At 41.5% G+C, this 14,741-nt stretch overlaps 1 protein-coding gene across 6 annotated transcripts in view; it reads right to left on the reverse strand.

Moving 5' to 3' along the window:
- Positions 1 to 13,326, reverse strand: part of RIC8B (RIC8 guanine nucleotide exchange factor B) — a 98,898-nt gene extending 85,572 nt beyond the window's left edge. For 3 of the 6 annotated variants that reach the window (XR_009404729.1, XR_009404728.1, XM_059402181.1), the window contains exons 1-2: positions 12,775 to 13,326; positions 4,317 to 4,364 (exon numbers count right to left, since the gene is read on the reverse strand). Coding sequence is in view for 3 of the 6 variants with exons in the window: in XM_059402181.1 (XP_059258164.1) it covers positions 4,317 to 4,364; positions 12,775 to 12,858 (132 nt within the window). In the remaining 3 variants the exon portion in view is untranslated. The remainder of the gene's footprint in view (positions 1 to 4,316; positions 4,365 to 12,774) is intronic. The other 3 variants (XR_009404730.1, XM_059402180.1, XM_059402182.1) reach the window with 2 other exon arrangements.
- Between the last annotated feature and the right edge of the window lie 1,415 nt (positions 13,327 to 14,741).

The raw sequence follows: 14,741 nt of genomic DNA on the forward strand, positions 1-14,741 counted from the left end.
ATGCTTCAATAAGCACAGGTGCTTTTATCCAACCATACAACGATCCACATGCGCCTGGAACTATTTGCATTATATGCAAAATTTAACAGTTGGATCTGACTTTGCTTCTCCCCAAAAACTTAAGCCCTCCTTGTTGGTAATTTCCTTTGCTATTTTCCAATTAAGTCTAGTTGCCTAAATGGTGTCTCAAGGAATGAAACAAGAGATAAAACAAGGTAGTGAGTCATAACTTCAAAACCTCTGAAATATACCTCAAGTGGTAATGAGTGGCAGCTATGGAGCATTGAGCAGTGGCGGGGCTGCACTTATCAGTCTGAAAATCCATTCTCTATTTGAGGACCTGCCACTTACTAGTCATGTGAGTGTTAGCAAGTTGTCATTAACGGGAGCCTCAGTTTTCTTATCCATAAAATAGGGTTGGCAGTAGTCTCACCATACTTACATCCTTACTGCATTACTGTTGCAATACAAATCTTCGTAAAAAATGTAGACACTACCTAAGGGTTGGGTCTTTTATTATATATTATATAAATATATTAGCTATATATATTAGGTATAAGGATCATTAATTTATAACCATTTCCTTAAAAGCTCAGTATAATCAAGTTTTATTTTTTGAAAGGCTCTGTCTATTCATTTACATTTACTTCTAAGTCGTCATTAAAGTTCTTAGAAGAAAGGGATTGTGTTTTTCAGAAAGATAACACCTGTAGTTTATTGAAAGGGGTGCTGCTGTTACCAAGGAGCTATTGGAAGAAGGCTCCAGAAACATGTTTAGGAAAGAGGAAAAGAGAACTGGGGCAGCAAAATAAATTGTAACTTGAGTTACTACTTGAGTTCCTCTTATTTTCAGATTGGGTTTAATGTGGAGTCATGCCTATACTATTCTACATCTCTATAGAGAGAACCTAAAAAGCTGTTAGGATATAGATCCTATATGCTCCTATAGATCCTATATGCTCCTATTGGAGCATTCCAATAGTTTTAGGGCCTCGGGCATGAAAGAGTCACTAATGATTTTAACCCTTGGAGACTAACATGATTTTGTTTGCCTATGTTTTTCCATTAATAGGATAGCTAGCTAGGTCCCTAAGGGCATATGTTTATATCTGACCTCCTAGGAAGCAGGAATCTACCTACCAACACTGATACAGAAGTTACTATCTCCAAAGATCTGGCAGGCAGTAAAAGACAATACTTAGATGTGTTACATTTTGCTACTATCCTACAGAAAATACACATGCTTTACTAACAACTGAGTAGGGAATTATTCTGCCTCAACTGAAACCTACATGGAGTGGGGGGAATCTCTGTCTTAATGTACTTATTTTGACCAGTAAAAGCACTATCAGATTCTAGTATCAGATTCTCAAGGCACCTTGAATCAAGAGATATAGTATAGATTCTCTCAAAGTAAAAGTAGCAACTGCCTCCCTAGCCTGAATACCTATCATGAATGTGTCAAAAATTATTCTTTTAAACACCTTGCCCCTTCTTTTTTTCACTTAACTCTGTCCCCTTAGCATATACCTGTCTCTCTCCTCCTCCTCCTTCCCTTCTCTCTTTACTACGTCATAGTATTCCACTATGCAGATGTACCCTAGTTGCTTCAAATACCCCCTAGACATTTGTTTGTTTTTAATCTTTTGCTATTATGTATAATTTTCAATAACAAACTATATTTATTTGGGTTGAACCTATTCACAGAATAGATTTCTAAAAGTGATGTTGCTTGGTCAAAGGGCAAAATGCATCTGTAATTTTGGAAGACGGTGCCAGTTTCTATTCCACAGGGATTGTGCCATTTTGTACTCCCACCAAATGTGTAAGTACTTATTTCCTGAAGACTATTTATAAAAATACAAGTGCCTGGATTCCACCCCCCAAATTCTGACTCAGTAGATAAGGGGTCAGGCCTGAGTAGACCTTTTTAAAAAATTTTTTCTTTTTATTTTTTATTAACATATAATTTATTATTAGCTCCAGAGGTACAGGTCTGTGAATCGCCAGGTTTACACACTTCACAGCACTCACCATAGCACATACCTTCCCCAATGTCCATAACCCAACCACCCTCTCCCTAACCCCCTCCCTCCAGCCACCCTCAGTTTGTTTTGTGTGATTAAGAGTCTCTTATGGTATGTCTCCCTCCTGATCCCATTTTGTTTCATTTATTCCTTTCCTACCCCCCAAACCCCCCATGTTGCCTCTCAACTTCCTCATATCAGGGAGATCATATGATAATTGTCTTTCTCTGGGCAGGCTTATCTTGAAAAGGCTCTCCAACCAGCATATCCCTAGCTGAGAATCTGTTCCACAAGGTACTCTAGTCTTGTTTATATTGTTCAAATCCAAAAGAAAATTTAAATCTTAAATCTTTACCCTTCAGAGTCTATACCCCAAGTCACTAATTCAATAAATATTTTTTGAGTACCTATTATGTGCTGTTCATTCTAGATGTTGAAGATATAAATATTAGTATCTATCATTGGAGTGTGCAGAGTTTATCAATGAGAGACATTAATATATAATTGAAAGATAATGGGGAGCACCTGGGTGGATCAGTGGGTTAAGCCTCTGCCTTGGGCTCAGGTCATGACCTCAGGGTCTTGGGATGGAGCCCTGCATGGGGCTCTCTGCTCAGCAGGGAGCCTGCTTTCCCTCCTGCCTACTTGTGATCTCTCTCTCTCTCTCTCTCTGTCAAATGAATAAATAAAGTCTTAAAAAAAAGAGAGAGAAACTATGTGCAATCATAATGTTAGAGATTTACATAGAATTTTATGGGAACACTGAAGAGGGCTACTCCATCATGACAGAATGTCAGAGGAAGCTTCCTGAAGGTGTTCCTGGAGCTGAGCAGGTGAAAAGAGGAAGTGGTATACAAGAAGGAGAGGGCATTCTAGGTAGAAAACAACTTGTGCAAAGTTAGGAAAAAAGAGACAGAGGGATGTGGATGCGTATGTAGCTGGAAATACTTCATATGACTAAGGCATAAAATATAATATAGTACCGGACAGATATCAGATGACTGGACATGTATAATATCGTGTTAAGATGCCCGACCTTATTCTATAGGCAAAGAAAGTCACTCATGGGTTTTAAAGTTGGGAGTGACAAGATCATATTGTTGTTTTAGAATTAGGGACAGTGGACTGAAAAGACACATAACTGGAAAAAGCAGGAACAGTCAGGAAACTGGTACAGTAACTCAGGTGAAGGCTTGAATTAGGTCAGGGATTAAGAAGATAATGAACTGAAGGAGTCTTAAGAGGTAGAATGAGCAAAATATAGACATACATGGGGGTGGAGGTAAATAAAGGGATGATTTCAACATATTATCAAACCATTCCCAGCAGAGCCCTGGATTTAAGCTATTTTTTCAGCAGCAGTGATAGGTTTTCACTGGTTCAGTCATATTCTCTCACTTGGTCTTGATATTTATATGGCCAGGGATAAATGTAGGGGCCCAGCAAATGCTCAGGGGAATCTGGTGAGCTCCTCCTTTAGCATCATGCTCTAATCAGCTAAGTAAAGCAACCACAGGCAACCCCAACAGGTAAACATAACATTACATGGTCTTATCTCTTATGCACCCTTTCTTTATTTTTATTTTTATTTTTTTATTGATTTTAGAGAGAGGGAGACGGGGAGAGAGAAACTTAAGTAGGCACTATGTGCCCAATGTGGAAATCGACACAGGGCTTGATCTCATGACCCTGAGATCATGCCCTGAGCCAAAATCAAGAGTCACACACTTAACTGACTGAGCCACCCAGGCACCCCTCTGATCCACCCTTTATAACTCCTCCGCTGGTGAGGCTCTTGACTCCATTTTCCTCTATGCCTGTGAAGTCAGTGACCAAGACAATTGCTGACAATATAAATAACTGCCAGTCCAGGAAACAATGTGTGGTTGAGGGGCAGCACCACGAACAGCTGCTTTCCCAAAACCTAATCCATAAAGCCAAGTTTCCCAATATTAGCAATGCATTTTTGGGCAGCCTACATTTCTGCCACCAAATAAAGTCAATTTCTGGAGGTGAGGAGACATGGGAAGAGTCCCCTCTAAACTCTTCCCATTTCCCTGATTTACGCAAGAATAATGGTCCTGTGAGGATGAAACAGAGAAATTTGGGTGTAATCCATACCACCCCTGGTACTGTCGTCTTCTCAGAGTTCCTAAAAACAAACTGAAGGAAAACCAAAAACTAAATAATCACCAGATGAAAACAAGTTCACTCTTTAGAGTCCATGAATGAAATACACACACACACACATATACATACAAACACACACACACAAACACCAAAGCTTACCTTTCTTTTATCTTCATCTGTTGATTCAAATTTGAAAGTAGCCCTATGCTGAGGGGGAAAAAAAGGGAAACAATGTCATTTTAAATATACAGATTTTTAATTTTGGTTATATTTAAAAACATGTCTGTAGAAATGTTGCCTTCCCACATTGTATTTCAACAATCATATTAAAGGAAGAAAGATTAGCATGTAAGTAAATAATTACAAAGCAGTATGAAAGCCTACAGCAGAAAAACAGACAAAAAGAACAGAGTACCAAGCCATTAACTTTGCCTGAGGAAATCTGGAATACTTTGCACAGAATATAGAGCATTTGAACTGGATCCTAGGGGCTGAATAGGAGTTTGCTGTAAGGACAGAAACAAAGGCTCAGATGTGTGAAATGCTATGATATATTTGTGAAATAAACAGGTCTGTCAGAATGAAATACAGGACACATGTGAGGGGATGGGAAAGTGGAGAAAGAGAATGGAAAAATAAAATGGACAGAAATTTGGAAGGGTCTTCAGTGTTGCTAAGACCTAATGTTGCTTTCTTTTTCATACGCACTTAGAAATGATCAGAGAATTGTAGACAGGAAAGAGATTTAAGAGACTGGTATTTCAGAAAAGTAATTCTCTAAGAATTAAGGTTTAAATTATTGCTCCACCACTAACTAGTGGAGCAGATAATAAAATCTTTATTAGTGGATTTCTCTTGTGAAAAGAGGGAATACCTAGTTCACAGAGCTGCTGTGAGGGTTAAAATAGCTAAGGCATATAACATACATCTCAGTGCCTGGTGCTGAGTAAACACTCAGTAAATATTAGGATTATAATGATGATGATGCCAATGATATTGATAAAAAAAAATAACTTGAAGAGAACAGAGCGCCAGGACTCTTTAAATTTCCGATCCAAATGATTGGCAACACTGTTTTCCTTTCTGTAGCTGAAACAGAGGATGGAGTAAGTTACTTGCCCATTGTCAACAGAAACAGTGATATTACCCAAAATAGAGCACAAAGCTTCTCATTCCCTTTCTCAGGTTTTATTCAGGAGAATCAAGTGCTCTTATGAATCTTAAGTTTTCCTTTAAAAAAATATCCACTGAACATCTCTGCCTTTCTTTTGTATTTTTCTCATTGGCCACAATGACATTTATTGGCAACTCATCAGGAGTTAAGTACACAAAGTACCAAAGACATCTTGATTACAGGTGGTTCTATGTTGTCAGTTTTACAGAAGAAGCAATTTTTGAAATTAAATGAGATGGAGAATGTTGACAGAGAAGCAGTTCTGAAGAAATGGTCAGGGGGAAGACTTAGAGGTAAGAGACAAGGCTGTTCAAAGAAACTGGAAAGAGGCTGCCTCACATATGGTTTGTGAAACAATTAAAATGGATGATGTCAGGTGGTAAGATGGGCTTGAATTTAAAAATTTATACCTGATCTAGCAGATAGGTGACAGGCAACTAAAGGAAGATTCTGAGGTAGGTATAAACAATAGAGCATTCTGGAAGAATATTTTGGGCAGCTGCTTACAGGCCAGATCAAAGGAGACCAAGACTGAGGACATAAAGCCTTCTAAGAAATAGGCATCAATAATCCAGGTGTGCTATTGCTGGCAGCAGTATAAACTGAAATAAACTCTAAAAGTGAAAGTAATTTGGCATCATATACTAGAAAATATAAAAATATTCACATCCTTTGACCCAGAACTTCTACTCCTAGGAAGTTTATCCTAATGAAGTCATCCAGAAGGAGAGAAAAATTATATACATAATCATATTTGTTGCAGAGTTATCTAATATTATGGAAGAAGGAGACAGTCTGAATATCCAACAACAGGAGACTGAGGAAATAAACTGCTGTGCATCCACTGATAAAATTTTACATTGCAATTACAACAAAAGATAGCTAAAAATATCTTAACAACAATGTAAGATTACTTATAATGGCATCAAGTGGAAAAATAGTAAAACACCAAGCTAGATGTCTATGGTGACAGTACATGTTTAAGTACATGGATGCATTCGAACAAAGGCTTGAGTGTTAAAATGCAAAAATAAAAGCAACTGTATAGCGGTGGTAGGATTTCTGGTGAGGTCTGACAAGTTCCATTGTTGGTATATTATTTTCATAATTAAAAGGGAAATTTAAAAAATGAAAGAAAAATGAATGAATGAACATGGAAAGAAAGAAAGAAGAGAGAAAGGAAGAACAAGTTGTAACTCCGAAGTCTGTAACTCAGGAATTTATAGGCAAGGTTTAATAAAAACTAACTTTAGATAAAGAAGCAGCAGACATCAGGCTAAAGTTTTAAACTGAAGCATAATAAAAGTCCAATACATATGATAATAAATTGCACTCAGAGACCAAGAAAGCTGATTTTTTCCATTATATGTGAAATATTAAATTCATAAATTATCTGGGATAAATGAACCTGGTTGCCAATATAATGGTTCTCCTCAACTTTTTCTGGCATTTGTGTTAAAGGAACAGAGAAAGAAATCATCTTTTGGAAAAACCCTCATTAAGTTATAAAAATATCTTTCAGACAATTTCTACATAGAATTCATCTTTTAAGGTGATAATTTAGAATAGTACCAAGGACTAAATTTTCTGTTGCTTTTAAATGCAAGGCTGATCCGGTCATAAAACCAGAACATTAACAAAGAAAGAGAGAAAAGCTTTCAAAAGCCCTAACTAGCATGAGGGCTTAATTTAATTAGAAAATATACTCGCATATGAGGCAATACAAATTGAATTTTGAATGTGCCAATCTATTCAGAAGCTCAGCCCTCTATGATTATTTGGATCCAAAGATGTTGGCTTCTCTAGGGCTGGTTTCTTTTATACAACTTAGATTGTACCTAATCTGTTTAGTACTTCTAGCCCTTATTCTATACCTTTTCAAAGGCTGAAAGGGAAGGGACGGGGACCTAGCATTTCTGGCTGTAAATACCTTTATAGAACTGCTAGCCAAGAGCCAGCCACCTCACCTTCTTTATATGCTTAATTTCCAGATGAACAGGAGCAACAAGTCAAATATAAACTAAAGAGTAAAACCATTGTTCAATTTAGAGACCAAGTAAACTAGGAACAGCTCTGTGATAGACCAGATTTTTAAGAGGACTCCTCCCTGGGTTTTATATCCCATGAGTAGGCTCTAAAAAGCTCAGGTTTAGGAGTTAGACGGCACTGGGTTTGAGTACAGTCCTGTTGTTTACTAAAAGTGTGACCTTGGTCAAGTTATCCAACTTTACTACCTGTCAGAGTTTCCTTATCTTTTATGTATGGCACCTTGCACATTGCAGGTGTTCAATAAGTGGCCACTATTGTTATTATAGCATGGCCTATGATGTGGCATCTAGCCAAATACTGACCTACTAGAGAACTAGGAGTCATTTCATATTTTAGAAGATATACTCAAACAGTACTGATACAAGGGAATTAGCCTACTGGGCGTGTGTGTGTGTGTGTGTTGTGCTGTATTTCATGAATAGAGATTATTCCTAGAACTAACCGCCAGTAACCGCCAGTTACTGAGAATTATAAGTCTGGAAACAAGAACAAGGTATAACAAAAAACAACTCACTAAACATGCTCCTCTGCAAAAAATCTGTGGAACAAGCTCAAAGAGTCAGAACTTAACCTCAAACTGGAAAGCAAAAAGTCCTCTGACATGGTCCAGGATATTTACATACCCTATTCAAATGTGTAGCCTGTATTTCTAGAACTGGCTCAATATTAGGTCCCTATCCATCAGGTTCTTCTAGCACATAAATGAAGACCTTGCTATGATCAGTATCATTTTCTTTTCTTATGAGGAGTACTCTTGGAGACCTACCTACTTCCCCAAATCTTATATAACTTTTATCTTTAATTTAGTCATAAATTTGTCATATTTCCAAAATGGAATCCTGTTGGAAATTGCTATGGGATAATCATAAATCCAGGTAGTCTCTCCGGCTACCAAGCCATCTCTCTATCATCATAGTTGATGACTCTAGGCTCAGTCTCTTCACTTATTAACTAAAGGGGACAGATCCAATTACCTTTGAGATTCCTTCCAGTCTAACTATCCTCTGATTCAGGGAGCTAAGATAATACTGTATATCTCAGGGCCGTTGATCACTGTTCTGATAATCCTAACAACACCATAAAGGTGGTAATCTCTCTACTATATCTGTTGGTTTTTTTAAAAAGATTTTATTTATTTTGACAGAAAGAGAGAGAGCACACGAGTGGGGGGCATGGGGGGAGAAGAGGCAGAGGCAGAGGGAGAAGCAAACTCCCCACTGAACAAGGAGCCTGATGTGGGACTTGATCACAGGAATCTGGGATCATGACCTGAGCTGAAGGCAAATGCTTAACTGACTGAGCCACCCAGGCCCCCCTCTAGTAAATCTGTTATCAGAACAAGACTTGAAGGAGGAGGAGGCTGGACAGCCTACACTAGACCAATCCATATGTCAAATAATTAATAGCTCACTCTATAACTGGAGTGGAGGTGATTAGGACCCAACGGTAACCAAAGGAAGTACTGTATTGGTCCTGAAAACATTGTTCTCTTCTGTGCTCAAAAACACAGAATAGACAGGGTAAAGGCAACATGACCTTGCACAAAGAGTCCTGATATGGAATCCAAAGAATATGGATATGGAATCTGCCACTTCTAGCTATACGCCCTTGAGCCCATAGGTAGTCACTTGTCTTTCCTATTCCCTGTGAAAGAGAATACTTCTATCTTTCTCATAAGTAATAATGTAAGAGAATTATACGTGATGACGTGTGAAAATGCTTGGGATAGATAATACATAGAACATAGCAAGCACTCAGTGAAGGTTAACAGGTGAATTGAGACAAATGAAAAAGAGTAACCATTCTCTCTATTTGTTTTTTAATACTTTCCTATGCTAGGTCAACTTGCATTATGCCCTTGAGAAACAGACAAATTTCATTTTTTTCTGGGATAGATGGCTCTTCCCTCTCCCCCAGAATAACAAGGGTCAGGGAATGAAGGAAGAAGGCTTAAAAATTAGAGTCTCAGTAATACAGTAGAAATTAGATGTTGTTACCTGGAGCCAGATAGGTAACTATGCTCTAAACAAGGTACAAGGTATTTTGCTACCCATTAGAAAATATAAGTGTCAAGGAAAAAGAAAGGCTAGAGTATACTCCCCTAATTTTTTGTTAAATCAGGCTACATCAACTCAGTGCTGCAGGTTTAACTCCTGCCTTCCTCACTGCCAGGTACTGTTTTAAGTGCTTTAGACATAAAACTCACTTAATCCTGACAACAAACCTATGCTGTAGGTACTATTATTGTCCCTGTTTGACAGGTGAGGAAACTGAGCCACAACAAAGTTATGTAACTTGTCCTAGGCCACATAGATGGTGAGTTAAAAATCAGAGTCCAGGCAGTCTGGCTCCAGAGCCTGTGCTATGCCCACAGAACGTCCTCAGTACCTTGATCACTAGAACTATAACTCACTGAGTAAGCGCCTCCTAGGTGCACTGTGTTCAGTGTACAGCATTAAACTTCAGTTAATTTAAGCCACATGATAACTTAGGTAATAGTATCCCTATTTTACAGATTAGTAAGCCAAGACTCAGGCTTAAAATAACATCCATAGCCATGAAGCCAATAAAAGGCAGATTTGAACCAAGATTTATCTGACTCTAAATTCTACCTTCTTTCTACTATCTGGCAGGAAGAGCCCATTAAACATGCTCTCTGCAAAAATCTGTGGAATGAACTCAAAGAGTTGGAACTCAACATCAAACTGGAAAGCAAAAAGTCCTCTTACATGGTCCAGGCTATTTACATACCCTACTCAAATGTGTACACTGTGTTTCTAGAACTGTCCCAAGTTCTAGCTTTATTAGAGAAACAAGGTAGCATAAAGAACCTCATCCCCCAAATAACCTGTCACTTTCCCTATACATCGTTCATTTCCATTCTTGGTTAGACTCTTCAATGTCCCTAAACATTTCTCAAATCTACTTTTCCAGATGAGGAAAATGAAGCACACAATATTCAGCTACTTTTTAAGGGTTTAAGACTCCATATCCCATACAGCTGGGTAATTTCACCTCCCCATTTTTATCGCCAGACCACCAGTCATACTTCCCCTTCCTATTCATCTGCCTCCAAGGTCTCCCTTGCCTTGACGGGCAAAGCCCCATTGTCAATATGAACCTTAGCTATTTTCTTTGTACGCTAGCCCTACTATAATCAGCATTAAACATGAGAGCTCTCGGGGCGCCTGGGTGGCTCAGTGGGTTAAGCCGCTGCCTTCGGCTCAGGTCATGATCTCAGGGTCCTGGGATCGAGTCCCGCATCGAGCTCTCTGCTCTGCAGGGAGCCTGCTTCCTCCTCTCCCTCTCTCTGCCTGCCTGTCTGCCTGCTTATGATCTCTGTCTGTCAAATAAATAAATAAATAAAATCTTTAAAAAAAAAAAATGAGAGCTCTTTTCTGAAGGAGCTGACTGATGGGGTTTGTGTCAAATCAGAGCATTCTCAGGCATGGCTCAAAGAGTACTTCAGGAATACCACCTTAAATAATATACATCGGGCACTATAACTTTAAAAACATTCCCAATGTGAAAGGAGAGCTGGAGATGTCCAGAAGCTAAGCTCTGACAGCACCTGGCCAGGAGTAGTTAGTGGAAACCAACCTGAAGGGAGATCAAGGAGAGGAAGAGATAAACTCAAGGAATCAAATCTGGAGTTCTGGTCAGCTTAGACATGAAGGGAAGGAGAAATACTGAAGAAAGTGGTAAGATCCAGTTGGGGGGTTTTCCCTCCTCCCTTCCCTAAAGAAGAAAGTTCCTATTTATTGCTGGATATCTGGCATATAGTAATTGCAAAATAAATACTCATTGATTCAACACTCTTTCTTTTGAAAATCAGTTGGTAGCTGCCTCAATTTCTTTTTGGAAAGGAGTTACAAATCGGGTTAAATGAATTTAATCTCCACAATATGTACACCTATGCCTTAAATGAATTTCTCCTAAATTAGGCAGATACGCAATAGTAAAGCGTATCAGAGAGTGGAAGAGCAAGATACAAACAGAATTTAATCAAGCCACACATCCTCCCAGAGAAAGCAACATAGTAGTGTAGAAAGAGCTGTCAGACAACCTATATTCAAATCCCAGCCCCATCTCTCAGTGACTGTGTGGACTTAGGGCAACCTTATCCTAAATGTCATTTGGGAAATGGGGAATACCACCACCTTCCTCACAGGGTTTTTGGGAAGATGAAATGGAAATGAAGGTGTCTTATCTTTGGATCTTCTCCACCCAGGGCAGAAACAGCACAATGGCAGCTCAGTCATACAAAGTACAATAAAGTGCAGTGGTGGGCACACAGCAAACACAGAAGGGGAAACTACGAGTGGGAGCAAGTGAAAGGAAGAAGATGCGGTATCTAAGGTGAGACTTGGTGTTGGCTGTTTTCACACTAGTGAAGAGTCAGTCAATTCCTATAAAGTAGTCTCCTAAATGAAGAATAAAGGTGTGATGTGCTACCTTTTGTAGTGCGCATGTAAAATTCCTGGAAGGAGAAGTAATGGAGAGCTAACGGTTCTTGGAGGAAACATTCAGAGAAGTGACTGGGATTTATAACAAGATACCTTTTTACTGCACAGTTGTTAAGTGGAAAGAACAATTAATGGTTTGAAGACCTAGGTTGGAATCCCAGCTCACAAGGATGACCTTGGGCAAGTTACTTAACAGAAACAATCTCAATTGCAAAACGAAGATAAAACCTCACAGGACTGCTGTTGAGATTAAATGAGATGATGGATGGGAAAGCTGTTAATCCGATACATGTAATAGGTATTATTCGGAGTCAGAACCTACCCCCAACTTACAACATAGTACGTCCATGACCTTGGCATGATTTCAGTTCTTAACGCCTCGGTTTTCTCATCTATAAAATGGGAAGGATGCTACCATCTACCCTATAAACACCCTGAGAATCAAGTTTGCCCATACAGGAGACATCAAGCCTTGAAAGTGTGCGGTGCTGTAGGCATACAAAGAATTGCCATCGTGGCTGGTAGGTTTTATGCCTATCAAGGGCCGTGTTTAAGCACGGAAACACGGATTTTCATGCTATACAGGTGAGGAAGCCTCGCGTGCATTTAGGCATCCCAGAGCGGGGCACAGGGCACAGACGCACATCTACGGATTCCGGGGGTGTGACTTGCACGCTTGGGAGGAGGACCACAGGACAGCCTGCTGGGCCGGAATCAGAGGAGTGGGCGCCAGAGTGGGGGCAGGGGGATGCAGGATGCACGGACGGGGAAGGCTGGGGGCACAAACACGCATGCCCAAGCCGGAAACGTTTTCGGGGGAGAGTAACGCGCATCCCCGGAATGAAGGGGGTTGGGAGGGATGCGAGGTGCAAGCCCCGAGGGCGGCCCGGGGGTGCTCTACCGCACGCCCGGGTCCAGGGCTCTTTACCTTATCGCTGTAATCCCTCAGGACCCGCTCGATAGCCCCCGCCTCGCCGGCCCGGACGATGTAAAGGGCGCGCTCCTCATCCATGGCCGCAGGTGCGGGGGAGCCGCGGCCGCTCTGCGCGCCCAAGCCGCTGCCTCCAGGTAAACGCCTCGCGCCCCCGCTCGCTCGCTCGTTCCCAGCTTCCTTCCTTCCCTCCTTCCCTCCCTCCCTCCTGCCTCCAACCCGCCAGCCTCCGCCCGGGCTGGGCCGACGTCACCGCCCCTCAACTTTCACCCCGCGACGTCACGGTCCCCCAGCAACCGGCGCCTCGCGGCCGCCCCCGTCAAGGCCCAGGACTCGATAGAGGCCAGACGAGCGGCCTGAGGCGGGGTCAGTCCCGAGGCCTGGCTTACTCTCCAGCCTCTCCCTCCCTCGGAGAAAAGTCCAGCCTTTTAAGCGGGCGCTTGCAGACAGAACTGTTTTTCTCTCCTGACCCTCCTCTATGAATCATTCTCCTCAGCTGACGAGAGCGACCCGGCTCTTCTCCTCCCCTCTAAGAGCCAGCACCTAAATGGACTACAATTCCCTGCGTTCGTTGGGGGCATTCCCCTCTTCCATCTAATTTACTCGTTTGCCGAATGGCATGCCGGGATTAGTAGTCATCCAGCGGGAAAGACTTCCCTCCAAAGGCATGCTGGGAGCTGTGGTCCGGCCAGGGCCGGAAACGGGAGTCCCGGGGCCGCTCGAGGCCGGCGGCGGGGAGACCGTTAGGGGGAGGGTGTAAGCGTCGGCTCTGCCTCCTTTTTGTTCCTATCGGAGCTGACTGTCCTGCTCTAGCCTTGGCTGGTCGGGCAGGTTGACAGTCACGGAAACTGGCACCCCTTGGTGGGAACTGCCGAGCACCGGTTTAATTCCCTCTTTTTCTCGTTTAGCGGTTTCGGTCTTTCTGAAATTCTTTCCTTCCTCCCCTTGTTTGCGGTCATGTTACGTATTCAGCCGCAGTAATGTGGGAAATTGCAGGCACTTATCTGGATAAAAGGTCCCCCCCCCCCTTAGTAATAGTGGCTGCCACGTATCGCGCGCCGCGGGGGCTCCAGACTCCGTGATAGATAGGTGCTCGCCATGCAGCTTCTGATTCTCGCGACACGCAGATTTTGGCGGAAGCAAAGGAACCCCGATAGGTTAAGTAATTTGTCCTAAGTCACATAGCTGGTAAATGGGAATGAGAGACTTAAATCCGGGTCTTTCCCCCGAAGACAGCTGCTCTACACCCTCCAGTCGTGTAATAATACTGATGTCCTAGTGATGATAGTGGCGATGCGGAAAGTGAAGGTGAAAGAGGCTCAGGTTTGCTAAATGTTTTTACTATGGGCCATTGTTCCTGTAAGTTACATGCTCCACCTGTGTCCTCTCAGTCGGTGTCTCACAAAGTCCACAAGTACTTGAGAACCTGCGTTGTGCCCGGCACTCTTCAATAAAGTTCAGTGCTGCTCAGTGTAGGTACAGTGGGCCCCAAATAACGCCCCTGCTCTTAGGGGGCTTCCAGTCTAGTGCTTAACCCTTTGAGGGAGGTACTGTTCTCTTCTTATTCTCACTTTAAGATGAAAAAAACAGTCTTGGAGAGGTTAATAGAGTAATGTACCAAGATTGGGCAATTTGGAAACAACCTGAATCTATACTCTTTTTGCTCTCCCAAGCTATTTGTTAGAGAATGAGTGAATTTCCCGAGAAATTCCCGAGTGAATTTCCGGAACAGAAATCTGTTCCTCTCATAATTATTCTATTTCTTCTATGTGTCAGATGCTGTGCTAGCTCTGGGAATTTGGCGATAAAAAGGAATATGGAATCTAAGCTCATGGAGCTTTTGGTCTTTCTGTGGATTATACTTTTCATGCGGCATTTATTGAGCATATTTGTTGAGCCAGGCCCTGGAGTGCATGCTGTGCCCATAATAAACTAATTCAAAAAGATTTTAATCTATCTTTTGA

Source organism: Mustela nigripes, chromosome 6, assembly GCF_022355385.1.
Source record: "Mustela nigripes isolate SB6536 chromosome 6, MUSNIG.SB6536, whole genome shotgun sequence".
NCBI lineage: Eukaryota > Metazoa > Chordata > Mammalia > Carnivora > Mustelidae > Mustela > Mustela nigripes.